The sequence below is a fragment of the Hemitrygon akajei genome, chromosome 1, assembly GCF_048418815.1.
Source record: "Hemitrygon akajei chromosome 1, sHemAka1.3, whole genome shotgun sequence".
Taxonomy (NCBI): domain Eukaryota; kingdom Metazoa; phylum Chordata; class Chondrichthyes; order Myliobatiformes; family Dasyatidae; genus Hemitrygon; species Hemitrygon akajei.
Genome location: NC_133124.1, coordinates 122,668,664 through 122,687,616, shown reverse-complemented (window position 1 = coordinate 122,687,616; position 18,953 = coordinate 122,668,664). Strand labels below are relative to the sequence as shown.

Below are 18,953 nucleotides of genomic sequence, written 5' to 3'. Positions count from 1 at the left end.
CACCTTCCTCAATATTCAAAGTGAATTTTATTATCAAAGTACATATATGTCACCATTAACAATCCTGAGATTAATTTTCCTGTGGGCATATATGCAAATCTATAGAATAGCAGCTATAATAAAATCCATATAAGATCGCCCAGAGAGCAGAAGACAACAAACTGTGAAAATGCAAATATAAGTAAATAGCAATAAGTATCGAGAACATGAGATAATGAGATAAAGAGTCCTTAAAGTGAGATCATTGGTTGTAGGAACATATCAATAATGGGGCAAGTGTGTGTTGTTATCCCCTTCTGTTCAAGAGCCTGATGGTTGAGGGGTGGTAACTGTTCTTGAACCTGCTAGTGCAAATCCTGAGGCTCTTGTACCTTCTACTTGATGGTAGCAGTGAGAAGAGAGCATGGCCTAGGTGGTGAGGATCTCTGATGACGGAAACTGCTCTCCTGTGGCAGTGTTTCATGTAGATGTGTTCAATGATTGGAAGGGCTTAACCCATGATGTAATGGGCTGAATCCATTACGTTTTGCAGGATTTTTCATTCAAGGGAATTGGTGTTTTCAAACTAGGTCATGGTGCAGCCAGTCAATACTCTCCACCACTCATCTATAGGAGTTTGTCAGAGTTTTAGATGTCGTGCTGAATCTCTGCAGACCTCTAAGGAAGTAGAAGTGCTGTCACGCTTTCTCCAAAATTGCACTTTTGTGTTGGGTCCAGGACAGGTCCTCTGAAATGGAAGAACTCATGAATTTAAAGTTGCTAACCCTCTCCATCTCTGATTCTGCGACGAGGACTGGCTCATGGACCTTCTCTGGATGTCTATCCTCAGTTCCTTGGTCTTGCTGACATTGAGTGAGAGGTTGTTGCTATGACACCACTCAGCCAAGTTTTTATTCTCTCTCCTTAATGCTGACTCATCACCCCCTTTGATGCAGCCCAGGCCAGTGGTGGCATCAGCAAACTTGGACATGACATTGGAGCTGTGCTTCGCTACACAGTCATTGGTGTAAAGCTAGAAGAGCAGGGGCTATGCACACAGCCTTGTGCTGCACCCATGTTGATGGAGATCACGGAAGAGATTTTGTTGCTAATCCGAACTGAAAGTGGTCTACAAGTAAGGAAATCTAGGATCCAATTGCATGTATTGTAGCCACCATCAAAGATCCCCATCATCCAGGCCATGCTCTCTCCTCTCTTTTAAGCTTCTCAGGTAAAAGAAGCTTTAGTCCCACACCACCAACTCCAGGGACAGTTATTACCCTAGGCTCCTGAACCAGCACGGACAACTTCAACAACCGACCACGACCTGAACTGATTCTACACACATGCAGACTCATTCGCAAGGACTCCATAAATGCTCTCAGTATCTTTTAGCTGCAGAATTTGTCTTCCTTTGCACACTGGTTGTTTGTCAGTCTTTGTTTATGTGCAGCTTTTCATAAATGCAAATGTATCTCTTTATTTTCCTGTGAATACCCGCAAGAAAATGATTCTCAAGTTATCATATGGCACTTTGATAATATTTTGTTTCGAATTTTAAGAAGCAACAGAGGTGGAACACGAGCAAAAATAAGTTGCTTTGGGAACTCAATGTCAGCATGTTTGGAGGGAAATGGATAGCTGAGTTCAAAGTCAAATCAAAGTAAATTTATTACCGAAGTATGTATACTGTACTACCTAGAGATTCATTTTCTTGTAGGAATGCCCCACCCTAGACTGAGTTGCTGATGGCCAATGGGTGTTGCAGATTACTCAGGGTAAGGGCGGCAGCCGAGAAGGGTGTAACCCAGCTGCACCCGAAACTGGGCGGAGTGTATGAAACCAAAGAGGGGTGTTCCTGTCGTCTACCTGCAGTGTCGCAGGAAGGCATAGAGCCTCACGGCCTGCTGGGTTCCTTCCGTCACCCGCAAGGAATAGTTGGAATTCCAGCGGCGGACACAGGCAAATCCATGAGTTTGCACGGCTCGCAAACGGGACTCAATCGGCGGCTGTCGGAGCGTCGCCTCCCGCCTCCCGACTTCTCAACCCGCAGCGATGGCCAGATGGAAGCTTTCCTGCCCTTACAACAGCACTATGGGGGAGCCGGAGGGCCAGTTCTGGCCGGAAACCAGATGTACGCGACGGTGGGAGGCAGAAACGAGATCTACCGCACCAGCACCAAGCACCGCTCAGTGTATAACCCCAGGACCTCCCGCGCCTACGATGTGGGCGATCAAGCTCAGTACATCAGGTAAATACTGCCTCAACCAGCCCTCTATGGCAAGCCAAGCCGCTTCCCTTTCTCTAGGTGTGAAAAGTTTTTCTTTTTTATTGATTTGGACTGTATGTTCCCTAACACCTTACTTAAAAGAAAGAACACGAGGAAATTTTCTTTGGGAAAAGAGTATACAAGTTGGCTGTAAGTTCTTGTACTACATCAAAATGGACCCTTATCTGTACTGGGCGTGCCTAGACTGCTTCTCCCTTTTTAATGGTGTTAAGTTCCAGTTGGCGTCGCATGTTTCAACAGGCATGTAAATTTGCTACCAATAGCATTAAGTAAGAACACCTGTTTCTAATTGAATTTTTAAAATGTTTAAATGGCTGAAAGAAGGGATCATTCAGGACTCGTCTTGTTTTTGTACAAATGTGTTGGTTTTCAACGTCTTATACCGAACCCCGTCTTGTGTAATTTACGTTCTAGCCAACAAACAGCATGCTGGGGGAACTGTAGGTCCAACAGTATCCAGGAAAGGAGAACACGCGTGTGTGTGGTCTCTGGTGACATGTTCATGATGCTGTTCCGGAGAGTGTTTCATTGTACCTGTACACTGCCCTGTTTGTGCATGTGACAATAACAATCTTTAACAAATAAGCATTTCCAGCACTAGGGTTAGGGGATTTGGTTCCTACCAGTATTTGTTCGTCAACCAACATGATTAAAACAGATTATCTGGTTATGTGGGGAATTGCTCTGTGAAGGTTGGTTGGGTGCGGTGGGCATTGAACAGAACAGGCCCTCCAGCCAGTGATATGCCAACTCGTTAGCCCACTCCAAGGTCAATCTAACCCTCCTCTCCCACATAATCCTCCATCTTTTGTTTATCCCATGTGTCTGATTTAAGACTCTCAAATATCCCTAATGTATCTATCTGCCTCTACCACCTTCCTGGCAGAACATTCCACACACCTACCACTTTTTTTTTAAACAAAGAAACACTGCATCTAACATCCCCCTGTACTTTACTCCCAACACCTTATTGTTATGCTCCCTAGGGCATTGTTATGCCATTTCCACCAGGGGATGGTGGGGCGGGGAGAACTTCTGGCTGTTCACTCGATCTTGTATTACCTTCCTCCTCTCACCCTCCTTTACTCCAAAGAGAAAAGCCCTAGTCTGCTAAACAATTTTTTTTAAAAAAAGGAACTTTTTACATCTAAAGAAACCTGGCCTTATGAGACATGCTCTCTAATCCAGGCAGCATCCTGGTAAATCTCCTCCACACCCCCTCTCTCTAAACCTTCCTCATCCTCCTATTAATGAGGTGATCAGAACTGAACACTATTCAAGGGTGGCCTAACCACTGTTTTACCTTGCAGCTCTTGAACTCAATCCTCTGACTAATATAGTCCAGCAAACCACATGCCACCTTATCCGTCCTATCAATCTGTGCTGCAACCTTGAGATGTTTATGGACACGAATGCCCAAGATCTCTCTGTGTCTCCACACTGTTAAGAATCCTGATAATAACCCTGTATTCTGCCTTCAGCTTCATCCTTCCAAATTGAGTCACTTTACACTTTCCTGGGTTGACCTCCATCAGCCTCTTCTCAGCCCAGCTTGCCAATCGTTCAAAGTCCTGTTGTAATCTGTGACAACCTTCTCTGTCATGACTTCTCTTCGCGAATGAAGCTTTAGGAAGGGAGCTGCCCACGTCTGCTGCAGGCTCGCTGGTGGCTGACGAGGCCAATGCGGGACAGGCAGACCCGGCCGCAGCAGCTGCAAAGGATATGGAGGATGGTTGTAGATGTGGGCATGTCCTTCGGCCTGTGCAACGGTTTTTTAGGTGGAGTGCAGTGTGCACGGTACTGGCCCCACCATTTACACCCGGGGTTCATCTGCCATAGCATAGCAAGCTGGGACGGTGACAGCGAGGTCCTCGGGTCGTAGGAGTTACGTCGGAGTGTCCTTCTCCGAGGTGGATGGCCTGACGAGGCTGACGAGCCCCGCCTGCCCGGGTTTGGAGTCAGAGTTGTCCTTCTCTTTGGCTGGCTGCCAACCAAGGCCAATGAGCCTAGCCTTCCCATCCGGTTATACCGCTGGACACTCGGTCATGCCGTGACGTAGCAAGCTCGGTGGAAAGGGGGGGGGGGGGGGTACCGACGAGAAGGTGTTGCTACGGATGCAGTAGTGTAGCAAAGGCCATTTGCAGTGGCCTCCTGTCTAGCAAGCCAGACAGTGACCACGCGGCGATCCCTACATTGGGAAAGGAGGGGCGATGTATTGTGCGTGCACTTTCCCTGGGTGAGCGGGATGTCAGGCCCAGACCCCACCCGCCCCCTGACAACCTTCTACAGTGTCCACAAATCCACCAACCTTTGTGTCATCGGCAAACTTACTAACCCACCCTTCTGCTTCCTAATCCAAGTCATTTATACAGAGCAGGGTCCCCAGAACAGGTCCTTAGGGAACACCACTGTCACATCTCCAGGCCAAATGTGTGCTTTCTAATACCGTCCTCTGCCTTCAATGGGCAAATCAATTCTGAATTCATGCGGACAACTTTTCCTGGATCCCAGGAAGCCTCTTGCCTTTCAGAATGAGCTTCCGTAGGGAACCTTGGCAAATGCCTGACTGAGATCCATATACCACTGGATATTAAGAACAAGTACTGCAGGTCTGCCCCGTGAGTGAGTTATTCGATAGTGTCGGAACTGGGCTTGTTGAGCACCGTTTTGCAGCCTCCTTCAGCCCTGTAGGGAAGAAGGTGTCAGAGGTGGTGCGTGGTCCAATGGACAGTGTGGGTGATTGTCTTGGACATTTTGTTTTGTGATCGCAAGACCTCTTTGACATTGGTAATGTAGAATAATGTGTGTCTGATTCACTGGTTCATTGGCAATTTGACGGCGTGTGGTCCTCATGCCTCGGGGTAGCCTGCTGAGGCCACTGGTTAAGGAGATGCTGGAGCTGGCTGTGTTCCACTGGGTGGGAGGACTGGCTCCTCCTGTCAGTGCTGCCCTCCAGTGTACGCTCGGATGACAAGCTTGTTCATGCAGAATGGAGGTTCCAGAACAACAGCCCATGTACCACCAATCTACAGGTCATGACACTCATGGACGGGCTATATTTAAGAAACTCTTTTTTGTACAATGTTTTTCTAGTATATTTAAACGTGCTATTATTGTTGTGTGTGACTGTTGGTACTGTGTGTTGCACCTTAGCCTCAGGGGAATGCTGTTTTGTTTGGCTGTATTCAGATGTATGGTTGAATTGACAATTAAACTTTAAGTTGAACTTGATACACACCATATCCGTTGTTCTACCTTCATTAATGTTTTGTCACTTCCTCAAAGAATTCAGTCAGGCTGTGAGGAACAACTTGCCCCTCAAAGCCGTTGTTGACTTAGCCTTAATCACTCTCCAAGTGATCGTAAATCCAGTCTCTCAAAATCCTCTCCAATAATTTTAATCTTGTGCCAAAGTCAAATAGCATGGGAGTTGAGGCTAGCGTAATCACTGTAATTGACAGTAATATTATACTCCTGGTTGAAGGTTTCCACCTGAAACGTCAATAGCTCCTTTCCAGTATAGGTATTGCTTGACCTGCTGCGTTTCAACACAAGATTTTTTTCCCCCCCATTCATATTAAATGGGATGGAACAAGCTTGAAGGGTCTGTTGACCAATGCCTGCTCCTATTTTCTGCTGTTCATTTTTCTCTTGTGCCTTTCCGTCATCGGTGCATTCTTCTCTACCCAAACATTAACTCCCAGCTGCTCCTCCCTGCCTCCTTTAAAATCTATAGCATGGCAGTGTCTCAACTATTAATGTTCTTAGTTTTGGTTTCATATTGCTGCCCAGCCAAAATTATCTGTAACCTTCCCCAGTACCTGTGAGATTTTTGAATTCCTCTAGCACATTGTTGATTTAAAACACTACCATTGGCATCCATGTCCTCAGCCACCCTCACAATTTCCCAATAGAATTTTTGGTGCCTTGTTCCGATGGTTTTGTGATAACATGCATATCATGAAATTCATCTAATTTGCTATGCACTAAAAAGTTATGTAACATTTTTATCTACCCCCTTTGGACTTTTTTTTTAAAGGGAGAAGTTGAAGTAAAACTGAACTACTGATGTGAATCAGGTGACTTATTAAATAGTGTTTCCTGTGCTTTGACACACACGGAATTTGAAAATTGCTACCCAACTATTTGTGATACAGAATAAAAATTGCTCTGGCAGAATTTATGTGGGGGGAGGGCCAAGGAAAGAAGAATAAATAATTATTTTTACTCCGCTCCTTTACACTTTAGTGTCGTGTTTATTTATTTATTTAATTGCACTTAATTTTTATGTCGTGCACGGTAATGTTTCCACAAAATGTGTTTTACAACATCTGTCAATGATAATAAACCTGACTCTGATTCATTTCTTGATGTATGCACAGGTGAATTGGCTTTGCGTTATAAAAACCACGCTATAGATAGTTTCTAAGGATCACAGCTCCCTGTAATGTGGGGTCACCTTCAGTGAGACATTAGACCATAAGATAGAGAAGCTGAATTAGGTTATTCAGCCCATCAAGACTGATATTCTCTCAACTCCATTCCCTCCCCCCCACCATAACTTATAACTCCCTTAACAATTAAAAACCTATCAATCTCTGCTTTAAATACATCCAGTGGCTTGGCGTGCATGGCACTTTGTGGCAACAAATTCCACAGATTCACCACCCTCCTGTTGAAGTTCCACCTCACTTCAATTTTAATGGACCATAGTTTATTCTGAGTTTGTGCTGTTAGATGATAGACTCTCCTACTAATGGAAAAGTCCTCTCCATGTCAACTCTTTCCAGGCCTTTCTGTATCCGGTATGTTTTTAAATGAGATGCCTCTTCATCCTAATGAACTCCATTGAGTATAGACCGGAGACCTCAAAGAGGCCTCATAGGTTAACCATTTAATTCCTGGACATTTTTTCAAATCTCCTTTGGACCCTCTTAAGGGCCAGTGCAACGTTGGGCAGAAAATTGCCCACAGTATTGCAAATGTGATCTGAATGATACTTTAATTATTGTAGGGAGACTTGCATAAACTTTTGAGAGCATGTTGTCAAGCCAACAATTTGAACAAATTTAGGATCTTTGGGGAAAAAAACTGATCTTGATTTTGTTTTCAAGGATGGTCCATCCAGTCCACCCATCTTAAAAAAATAAAAACGTGACTAATTTTGAACTTGAATTTTGCTTTTTGATTTGTTTGATTAAATATTTCATTTTCTTAATTGAAGTACTTGTTCTGCAGAGGCACTAAAATTTCTGATTTTTAGACAAATTATGTCAGAAATTTTCTAGTATTTGTGCTAACAATTTAAGGATTCTTCTGTTATGAGTGTTAAAATGTACTGAAGTATAGAAATTCATGTTACAGTACAGAACAAAGTTTTTTGTACATAATGTACAAGCTTCTAGACACACTTTGTTTTATCTTTCTTAGCAGTGGGGATGCGATGAAGAACCGCCATGATATGTGCCTTAGACTGACAGACAGCTGTGCAAGTAAACTTATCGAAACAGAGAAGCTGCTGCAACAGGTATTCTCTCTCTCCTGTTGAAACTAGAATTCACTCCAGTAATTCCTGTCATTGCACCTACCAGCAAAATCAAATCCTCATATTCCGACAAAGTCATCAAGATCAAAAGTAGTTTACAAGAATACTGTTATTTTGATTCAATTAAAAGTATGTGGTTGTTGTACGCTTTTAATAAGTTGCAAGGTCCTGTTTTAAAATTGTTTCTTTCCTGATCTGGAGGGTTAAATTTGATTTTTAACTTTGGTGCAATTTCAATGTATGGCTTTAGGCTATGGACTACAAAGCTTTTATTGTGTCTGTAACTTTTTCTTAAACCATTTTTTTAATCCATGTACCTGTCCTGATCTCCTTCAAATGCTGCTGTTTTACCTGTCTGAGCCACTTCCTCGGGCAGCTCAATCCAAACACATGGCACCTTATGATGCAGATCTATTTATCACATGCACATCAAAACAGTGAAATGCATTGTTTACATTAACTTTGTAGGATGTGCTGGGGACAGCCCACAAATGTTGCTGCATATTCCGGCACCAACGTAGCATGCCCACAATGTTCAGCAGAACCTCACGAGCAGCAAGGACAGCAAAACACAACAAAATCAAAGCAAATTCCTCTCAAATTCCACCCCCCCCCCCCCACCTTAAACCTTTGCCCTGTAGTTCTTGATTCCTTAATCCTTGGGAAAAGGGTGCATTCACCCTATCTGTGCCCCTCATGATTTCATACACCTCTATCAAAGCAAAATATCATGACAACCACAATTTCTGCAGCAGTTCAACTTTCAGCCTTGTCTGTTGTCTCTCAAGCTTTCTGGCAGATAATTTATAATTATTTTAATTAGTCACACACACCATGTGAATAATTTATTCATGCAGAGTAGTACTGGTTTACGTTGCATACAGCCCTTGTGTTCCTTTCAAATCCCATATGTGGGTAATTCCTCCTTCACAATTAACTGATTGTTTAAGTATTTAAAAGCCACTCTGTCTGTTTTATTTGGAGTTGTCAGTGTTAGTGGTTATTGATAATAGTTTGCAAATGGAAAATTACGTGGTGGGGGAAATCTAATAATCGCTTGTTTGCAAAATTCCATTATGTTTTAATAGGGAACTTGCCATTCTCAGTGCAATGAGTGTGCTCTTTAAATCATTCAACTGTTCGTTCATTCTGTGCCACGTTGTTTGATGTAGGCGATCATGGTCAATCCATGACCTTGATTGTTCTTGGTAAATTTTTTCTACAGAAGTAGTTTGCCATTGCTTTCTTCTGAGCAGTGTCTTTACAAGACAGGTGACCTTTAGCCTTTATCAATACTCATCAGAGAATATCTGCCTGACGTCAGTGGTCATATAACCTGGACTTGTGCTCCAGCTCCTCATACAGCCATCCGCCACCTTTTCCCATGGCTTCAAGTGACCCTGATTGGGAGGGCTAAGCAGGTGCTACACCTTGCCCAAGGGTGACCTACAGGTTAACAGAAGGAAGGGGTACCTCCCGCCTTATTGACATTCTTCACCCTGCCACCCACATTCAACCATCAGATTAACAGTGAAAACAAATCTTTAAGTTGTGGCTGTATGTATTTTGTGATTATGCTATGTAATTGCCTTAAGTATCCTTATTGAGGATGCATTTTTTCATCATCACACATTAATTTTGTTCTAAATACAGTGGATCAATTCAGACCCATCAGGACCGGTACATTTTGGCGCGATTAAGTGATTGTTTCAATTAGCTGAAGTTTCATGGAACTAGTTAAAAAAAAATAAGCTACCATTTAACTGATTAAATGTTTATGTATTTAAATGTAACATAGAACAAATTAGAGCACTGCCAGTGCCTCTACAATGTTTTGAGGATTTGACAGTGCTTATTTTGGCAGGAATGTGTTTGTGTGATGGGGGGGGGGGGGCACAGTTGGGAGTTAGGCAGTTGAAGAATTAACTGAACCCGTACTTATTTTTCATGCCAGGATTTGAATGCTTTTGATCATGGTTACCTTGGGAGATACAGACTCCAGATTGATGGATTGTTAAAAAGTGCTGGCGATGATCTAGCAAACATTGAAGACAGCATTGAAGAATTACAGCAAAATGGGATTTACACTAAAACACTGCAATCTAGGTGTGGAAAACTACTTCCCCTGCTAAAAGTGCTCACTAATTACATCCTTCTCTCTCTATCTTCCCTTACTTCAATCCCTATTTGCTCTTTTGCTCTATTTTCTCCTTATTTTTCTTTCCTCTGCCTTCTTTTCCCCATCCTTTCTGTCTGTCTCTCTCCTTCAAGGTCAACTCCCCTTCAACCCCTCTCACTCTCATCTTAGAATTCCCACAATTCTTTTTCTAGTTGGGCACGGTTAATCTAATTCATTACTCTGCTTTGAATAATGCATACCTTTGCCAATGTTGTTCAGTGGGAAAAAATGAACAAAATATGATCTGCTTTTTGAATCTTTGCAGTGTGTTTCGTCTCCGAAGTCAGATGCGTGCTATTGCGAAAACTATTGCTGATCGCTGGTCAGAACGTACCAAGTCAATACATGACTTCAGCCAGAGACGGTCAGATTCCTGGGATGAAGAGCTTTCAAGGTCGACCAGTGAGCTATTTAGCTGGATAAGGCAGCAAAAGGTAAACATGGTCATTAAGAGAATCGATCTATTTAAGTTTAGTTTTCTATTATGAGTTCCCTTGTCATTCTTAATTTCTTCCCCTTGCAAGAGATACTGCTAAGCCGTAAATTTACTCATTTTCAATGAAAATTACACCAGCATTTAGTGTTCAGTAGGGGCTCATCTTGGATGAAATTCATGTGTGTGTCTTTTAGACATTACCTGGAGGTAATTGTAATGACGTGATCTGGCAGCGTGTGCAGCAATGATTGAGACATTTTGCAATGTTATTGTACTACAAAGTTTCAACCAAAACATCGACATTTCTGCTTGATTGTCCAGCAGATTGTCTGTGCTCTACAAAATGCTCTGTGCCTTTTACTTTATGCCGAAGGTACCAAACTTGAAGCAGAATAGGGCAAAGTCTGGAAATATTAAAAAGGGAAATAGCTGGGAATATTCAACTAGTAGTGCAGCTTCTTCTGTGAGAAGAGACAAAGTTAACAGCTTGTGTCAATGAGCAGAAACACCAGCCATATCCCACTGAACGGATGCTGACTTATCTGTTGAATAGTTACAGCATTTTCTGCTGTTAAATGAAGGGCATATGAGGACCCCATATAATTATATTCATCTCTTCAAAATAATTCCCTCATCTTTGCCCTCTGCAACACTATCCCTCCCCTGCTAAGTGCTACTATTTTGCTCTTCCAAATCCAAGGCTGGTAATGTTTGAGTGAAAAGTGGAGAGAATTCTACATCACCCAGCCTTTCAGCAGCGTAACACTTGTAAAATCTATTATTCATGTGGTGAGTGTTATTTTGTACTACCTAATTTTAGTTTCTAATTTTGGCTGACAAAAAGATCAGAATCCAGTTTAATATCACTGGCATGTGCCGTGAACTTTGTTAACTCTGGCAGGAGTACAGTGCAATACATGATAAATATAGGAAAAAAACTGAATTACAGTAAGTATATTAAGTTAAAATAAGAGGGCAAAAACAGAAATTTAAAAAGTAAAGTTGTGCTTACGGGTTTAATGTCCATTCAGAATTTGGATGGTAGAGGGGAAGAAGCTGTTCTTGAATCGCTGAGTGTGTGCCTTCAAGCTTCTGTACCTTCTACCTGATAGCAACGATGAGAATGATTGGGTGGTAGGGGTCCTTAATGATGGACGCCGCCTTTTTAAGGCACTGCTCCTTGAAGGTGTCTTGGATATTACGGAGGCTAGTACCCATGATGAACTTCATGCAGTTTTTTTAGATCCTGTGCAGAAGCACCCCCCCACACCAGATGGTGATGCAGTCAGAATGCTGTCTATGGTACAACTGTAGAAGTTTTTTGAATGTTTTAGGTAATATCCTGATGTCCATTGTACACATAGTTGATGATACCTCATATCACATGGTTCAAACCAATGGGTTCAAGTATCCTAGATTCCCTGGGAGTGAAAGAGTATGTGTCTCCTGTGTGGAGAGTAGCCTTTTGATTGGTATCTAGAAGCCTTATTTCTTAGCACAACAGTTGGGGAATTTAATTTCATGTTTTTATATAAAAGGCTACTGTTGGTAACACTAGCCATGAAATTACTGGATTGTTGTAAAAGCCCGTCAGGACAGATAACCTTCCACCTTTGCCTGAACTGGCCCACTCACGAGCAGAATACAAGCAGAGCAGTTGACCCTTGTTTGAGCAATAATGTTGGTCTAGACTGTGGCATCTGCACAATTTGATTAAATGAAAATAACTTGGTGTGCAAGTTATGAACAAGCTCTTGTGTTTTTGACCAATGAATACTACAAAGGAGGAAGCTATCATTGTTTAATTCCAAAGGAACTGGAAATCCCCAGAACCTATATCCACAGTAATCTGATAGCTACTGTAATCTGATGAAGGACATCCACTTCGTCAGCTGGACGAGATTTCAGTGCTGGTTGAGATGTGGGCATTCACAAGTTGGAAGTTACTGCATGATGTAGTGTATATTTTGCAAGGGAACATGTTATGTACTTGAATGTCTGGGGCAAACAGACACATGTCCATAATCTGGATCTAATGTCGCACTCGGGTGATTATTTGGGTTGATGGTGAAGCCTTGCCTACCCTGCTCATCTGAACTATTAATATATGGACTTCGACTGCAGAACTTGCATCCTCTTCCTACAAGAGTCAACCAATTAATTCCCTTTCGTTATATTCTGTCTGTGCCATCCATATTTTTGTGAGCTTAGTCTGCCAGAAAACGCCAGGACCTATTTGCATCAGTGCTTAGTGCAAGTGCACTAGTTTGGACAGTTGTCTTGAGTGTAAGATCTGTTTCCCATTTCTGTGTCAGCATATTGTTGAAAATATAATTTCACTTATGCAGTGACACAAACCTTAAATGTCACTACACTTGCTTGTTTTTAATCATAAGCCACTGCACCATATTCATCGTTATGAGTATTAAAAGTAATGAAATATTGCTAGTATTATGTTGCTGGGTTAAATGGATTAATCTTGTATAAAATAATCTTTGCTAAATCACCAAGGTTGTGGTAATGGATATTCTATCTACCTGTGGCCTGTTCTGTCAGTGTGACTTGTGTAATGTGTATAGAATGCACTGCAGAGTTGAGAACAAGGTAAGAGTAATGCAGTACTTGAACCATGCAATTTGTTGCACAAGGTAAAGCTGAAATGTGATGATGTCAGAGGAAGGATACTGAAAATTTGCAGTGGAAGTGGTTTAATTGTCTGAAATAATCTTTGGATAAAGGTTTGAATTTTCCTTTGGAAGTGGGAGAGAAAATATTGAAGAGAATAATTTAGTAGCACATATGAGAGATTTTCCTTCCTAAGATGGTCTTAAAATGTTTAAATCCAGCAGTATCAAATGCAGAGAAGATTACTATTGACAGATTACTATGCAGACAGTTAATATCCTATTCTAAATCTTGTGTGCTCTTTGGATATGTCTGTGGCCTGAGTCTTTGGTTGCATATCATATCACAGTAATATTTATAAATGAGGCTTATCAACAACATAATATTCAAATAGAATTGTGTGATAGGATGGTTTTCAGGAGATGCTTCAAAAATCTACACTCTTGTCAGATTTTTCTCTTTTTTTTCTCTCGGCGCAGCTTAATTTAGACTCTCAAGAATGGGGTGTGGATGCCGTCTCCGTAGAGCAGCAGATCAGTAATCACAGAAAGTACCACAAGAGCCTTGAAGATGCTCGCTGGAAAATAGAGAAAATGAAATCAGAGCAGGTAAGTGTCTGAAGTTGTTGTCCAATGCTACCTTTTGTTCAGGCTGTGAGTCACTCATTGCAAATGGAAGTGTGTGTGTGTGGACAGGAGGTCAGTGCTCCATCATAGTACTCAAAGATCCATTCATCCAAAGAAATCCTCCAAGCAGACTTCCGCTATTCTAGATCCAGCCAAAAGTGGAATGTTTGCACTTGTTTAAAAAGTTCATTTCCTGAACTTGCTTGTGTTTAGAATCTTTGACTAAGAAGAGCAAGACATCATGGCTGGAGACTTTTGCTCTTCTGATGCAAAGGATTTTATGATTTGCTATTCTTTAAAGTGGCAAGAGGGGATGTTGCAGCTCTGGACTGCTGTGTGAATGAAGTCACAGGAGAGAAGTAGTGATAGATAGTAAGCAGTCTCTTTGACACTATCACAAATAAGCTGATAGCCTTTGGAGGGAGGGAGGGCAAGAGGGAGATCCCCTCCCTCGGTGTAAGAGGTCTGCTTGACCCAACACTATGCAACATTTTATGTGCTAAAGATCAAAGAAAATTTCAGGACAGATCAAACAAACCCATAATTACAATGCTTCCTTTGAATTACATGTAATAGTTTCAAATGCCTGGATCTTCCCACCAACACACCTCCCTGTCTGCACCTATATTACAGGCAGCCAAGTACACACAAGAAATGAATTTAAATCAACATGTCTGTTCTTCCAATTCATTTGGTTCACTGTTCTTGGGAACCCATTGTTCAGAGCTGCATTTTGGACTTAATCCACGGTTCATATTTGAATCTGAACATTAGTGGCAGAGGTCAGTTAAAGTTGCGTGCTAACCCCAAAAATTGCACTACCCTGGCAGTTTATGGATTACTAAAGACAACCATACTTGAAATGTGACAGAAGTAATGACTCTCACAAAATACTGCCTAGCCTACTGAGTTCCTCCGGCATTTTGTGTGTGTTACTCGGATATCCAGCACCTGCAGGTTTTTTCTTGGAAGCAGTGATTCAGACTGGTTTATTGTCACAAACACCAGGGTGCAATGGAATTGCCTGCTGACATGAAGCTTGGAGAGTGAGCAGTATATAGGGTAATAATAAATGCCACTGTAGATATAGTGGGCACAAAACGACATAAAAGTACAAAGTATAATATAAGAGGAAGTGCTAAAAGTATTTTAGTGTGTGGAAAGACCATTCAACATGGAATAGGTCAACAAGTATTAATAAGGTAGCCAATGTGAAAGGGGAAATTGAAGATGTTAGGTAAACATTGCATTCTGTTGCAATGTGGGTGCTTTGTTTTAGGTTTGTGGGCTCTAGCAATGATTGCATTGTTCTAATATGGCTGTGAGTTCCTTAGGAGATACCATGAAAGCAATTTCACCTCCCCCTTCTTCCATTCCCTATTCTGACCTTTTACCTCTTCTCATTTACCTGTCTTCTCCTCTTACTCCAATGGTCCACTGCTCTCCTATTAGATTCCTTCTCCAACCCATGATGTTTCCCACCCACCTGGCTTCACCTACCACCTTCTAGCTATCCTACCCCCTACCCCCCACCCCCAACCATTTTATACTGGCTTCTTCACCCATCCTTTCCAGTCCTGAAGAAGGGTCTCCGCCTGCAACATAGAACATAGAAATCTACAGTACATTACAGGCCCTTCAGCCCACATGTAACCTACTCTAGAAACTGCCTAGAATTACCCTACCTATACCCGTCAACAGTTTATTCACTTCCATAGATGCTGCCTGGCCAGCTGAGTTCCCCCAGCATTTGTGTGTGTTACTATGAAAGCTTTTCCACGTATCAAAACATATCTGGAAAGTCTTCAGTGTCATTGTTTGCCAAGGGTGCTGTCTCTTTTTATCATTGACCCTTGAATCCCACAAAATGAATCATGGTAAAGTATCATCTCTTGGCTGAAGAAAATGTGAATAGAGAGCAGAAATGTACATTGAAGGTATCGTCAGTGAAAATTTTCTCAAAAGTGATCATTTAACAGAAATCTACAAGAGACTATGGGGGAGATATTTGTCCTGTCATATATGCGAAAAGAACAATATAATAGCAACTGTATGTTGAACTTAATTTCACATGGTACTGTTTCTGTAGAATTCAATACTAAATTTCTGCAAGGGCCTTTTCTCCCATGGACCACACTAGGCAGGTTTAATGTTGAGACAACTGCATTTTATACATGTTAAAGGACATAATGCCCTCTGCTGGTAATTTTAAAAGTTTTTTAAAAAGTTGTATTGTTTTCATGAAGTTTTGCAACAAAGGAAGTCCTGCCCAGAATACTCGAGTACTTCATAAATATGTCCAGTGCAGCAGAATCCCTTTTATTGCATGTTGGTGTGCCTACTGTTGCTTTAAAATATCCAAATCTAAATGCAAAAATACTTACACAGTTAGGATTGTATGCCTTCGAGTTAAGGCAGCCTAAACTGTGCCAGGCAAAAAAAGCCTGTCAATAAAATTTGCAAGGTAAAAACAATTTTAGTTTATGGCTAAATGTCTCTGGACATTCCATGACCACCCATATTAAGAGTTTATAAATATTTATTTTCATGTCCACGCAGCATAAGTGGAAGCTGTTCTGTCCACTGAGTCCATGGTTATCCTCACCTGAGCACGTAGTAACATTTCTCCTTTTATCACATATGCATTTATGTCTGTAAATTTTTATAGATAAGAGATCTTGGGGGGGGGGGGGGGAAATGTGCACCAATGTCATCACATCGTGAAGTCCTAAGCATTTTTACAATGCTGCGTAAAGGAGTTCTGAGCATGCTTCCTGTTGTTGCCATGCTTGATGCCTTGAGAATGTTTAGCACAAGGCAAAGTTGAATATGCTTCGATAGTTTAGAACTTAGCTGCTGGACATGTGTATACACTGCACTAGAATGAGGTCCTCAATTGTACAAAAATTAGATGGCATAGAATTTCCATTTCATTGTGCAAAATACAAATTATTAATTTGCTTTGCTCTATGGGAACATGAGATGCCCAGCACGCAATTTGTATATTGATTGAATCTGAATGCTGGGTGGATTCTTACCTCATTTAATGGTCATCAGTATTATATAGTCGGGAAGGAACTGTTGCGGGCGTCCTCAACTGTGTCCCATGAAATCTCGTGGCATTGTTAACTTCAGGCAAGGAAGCCTTCTGCTGATTAATACCTACTGTCCACCACCCCCCACCCCTGAGCTAATGAATCGGTACGACCCCACGCGGCACATCATTTTGCTTTCAATTATATTGTGAACCTTATCGCAGATGCCCTACGGTTATGTACACTCCCATGAAAATGCAGGATAGAATCAAACCAGGCTTAATATCACTGGCACATGTCATGAAATTTGCTTTGTGGCAGCAGTACATTTGAATGCATTATAAAAACTGTGAATTACAATAGATAAATATTTATTACAATTACATTAAATAAGTAGTACAAAAAAAGAAGAAAAATAAGAAGGAAGTGTACATGGGCTTATTGTCCATTCAGAAATATGATGGCAGAGGGGATGAAGCTGTTCGTAAAACATTTGAGTATGTGTCTTCAGTCTCCTGTACCACTACCTTTCTGGTAGCAATATGGTAGAAGAGGGCATGTCCTGGATGATGGGGGTCCTTCATGATAGACACTCTCTTTCAAGCATGGCCTTTTGAAGATGTCCTCGATGGTGGGGAGGCTAGTGCCCACAGTGGAACTGGCTGAGTTTACAACTTTCTGCAGCTTTTTCCAATCCTGCAGTGGCCCCTCCATGCCAGATGTTGTTGCAACTAGTTAGAATGATCTCCGTGGTACACCTGTAGAAATTTGTGAGAGTCTTTGGTGACATAACAAGTCTCCTCAAACTCCTGTAGTTACTGTCATGCCTTCTTTATTATTGCATTAAGATGTTGGGTCCAGGATAGATCCCCAAATGTAGACACCCAGGAACTTGAAACTGCTCACCCTTTCCAGTGCTGATCCCTCAATGAGGACTGGTGTGTATTCCCTCGACTTCCCCTTCTTGAAATCCACAGTCCTTGGTCTCACTGACATTGAGTGCAATGCTGTTGCTGTGACACCACTCGACCAACTGATCTACCTCACTCCTGTAGGCTGACTCGTCACCATCTGAAATTCAGCCAACAATAGTTGTGTCATTGGCAAATTTATAGATGGCGTCTGAGCTGTGTTAAGCCACACAATCATAAGTGTGGAGAGAGTAGAGCAGTGGGCTAAGCACGCATCCCTGTGGTGTGCCAGTGTTGATTGTCAGTGAAGAGCAGCTGTTATTTCCAATCTGTGCAGACTGTGGTCTCCTGATAAGGAAGTTGAGGATCCAGCTGCAGAAGGGTACAGAGGCCCAGGTTTTAGAGCTTGATGATGAATAATAAGTATAGTGTTGGATAGTAATTTAAATTTATAAAATGCTAGGATGTGACCCTCAGCTGCATTTTTATCTTTAATCATTAAGTGGCAACAGACCAGATGCATGACATTGATAATCTTTCTCTGGTCTCCAACACAATATTTTCCTTGGGTTAAAATATCTAAAGCCCTCTGCCCAGCTTCTCTCCTGTGGTGTCTTTTTGCTGGATGTGCTTTTGTTGGTGTAAGTGCAGAAGGATATAGATTGGAGAATTTTCATTGTGGGGAGAGATTGTGCTTGTTTGCCAGGGAAGAAAGGAGGCTGAGGGGGTTGACCTGATAGAACAATGCAAGATTATGACCGCCAGAGATATCGTTTTTTTTTACTAGGGTAGAGCTATCAAAAATAAGAGGGCATGTGTTTGAGGTAGGCACGGGGACATGGGGGGGGGGGGGGGGGTAAGTTTTTATGCAGTAGTTGATATCTGGAATGCACTGCCAGAATAAGATAGATACTTTATTCATCCCCATGGGGAAATTCAACATTTTTTCCAATGTCCCATACACTTATTGTAGCAAAACTAATTACATACAATACTTAACTCAGTAAAAATATGATATGCATCTAAAATCTAGCTTTTAAAAAGTTCTTAAGTAGTTTACTTAAATACATTGAGTCCTAACCCCAGCACTTTAACATATCTTACTCCTGGCGGTTGAATTGTAAAGCCGAATGGCATTGGGGAGTATTGACCTCTTCATCCTGTCTGAGGAGCATTGCATCAATAGCAACCTGTCGCTGAAACTGCTTCTCTGTCTCTGGATGGTGCTATGTAGAGGATGTTCAGGGTTTTCCATAATTGACCGTAGCCTACTCAGCGCCCTTCGCTCTGCTACCGATGTTATACTCTCCAGTACTTTGCCCACGAC

At 41.9% G+C, this 18,953-nt stretch overlaps 1 protein-coding gene across 2 annotated transcripts in view; it reads left to right on the top strand.

Moving 5' to 3' along the window:
- The first annotated feature begins 1,835 nt into the window (after positions 1 to 1,835).
- Positions 1,836 to 18,953, top strand: part of LOC140730521 (desmoplakin-like) — a 65,052-nt gene continuing 47,934 nt past the window's right edge. The window contains exons 1-5 of one of the 2 annotated variants that reach the window (XM_073051086.1): positions 1,836 to 2,230; positions 7,700 to 7,796; positions 9,769 to 9,920; positions 10,259 to 10,427; positions 13,534 to 13,662. In XM_073051086.1, the coding sequence (XP_072907187.1) occupies positions 1,950 to 2,230; positions 7,700 to 7,796; positions 9,769 to 9,920; positions 10,259 to 10,427; positions 13,534 to 13,662 (828 nt within the window). In that variant the 5' untranslated portion in view covers positions 1,836 to 1,949. The remainder of the gene's footprint in view (positions 2,231 to 7,699; positions 7,797 to 9,768; positions 9,921 to 10,258; positions 10,428 to 13,533; positions 13,663 to 18,953) is intronic. The other variant, XM_073051096.1, reaches the window with a different exon arrangement.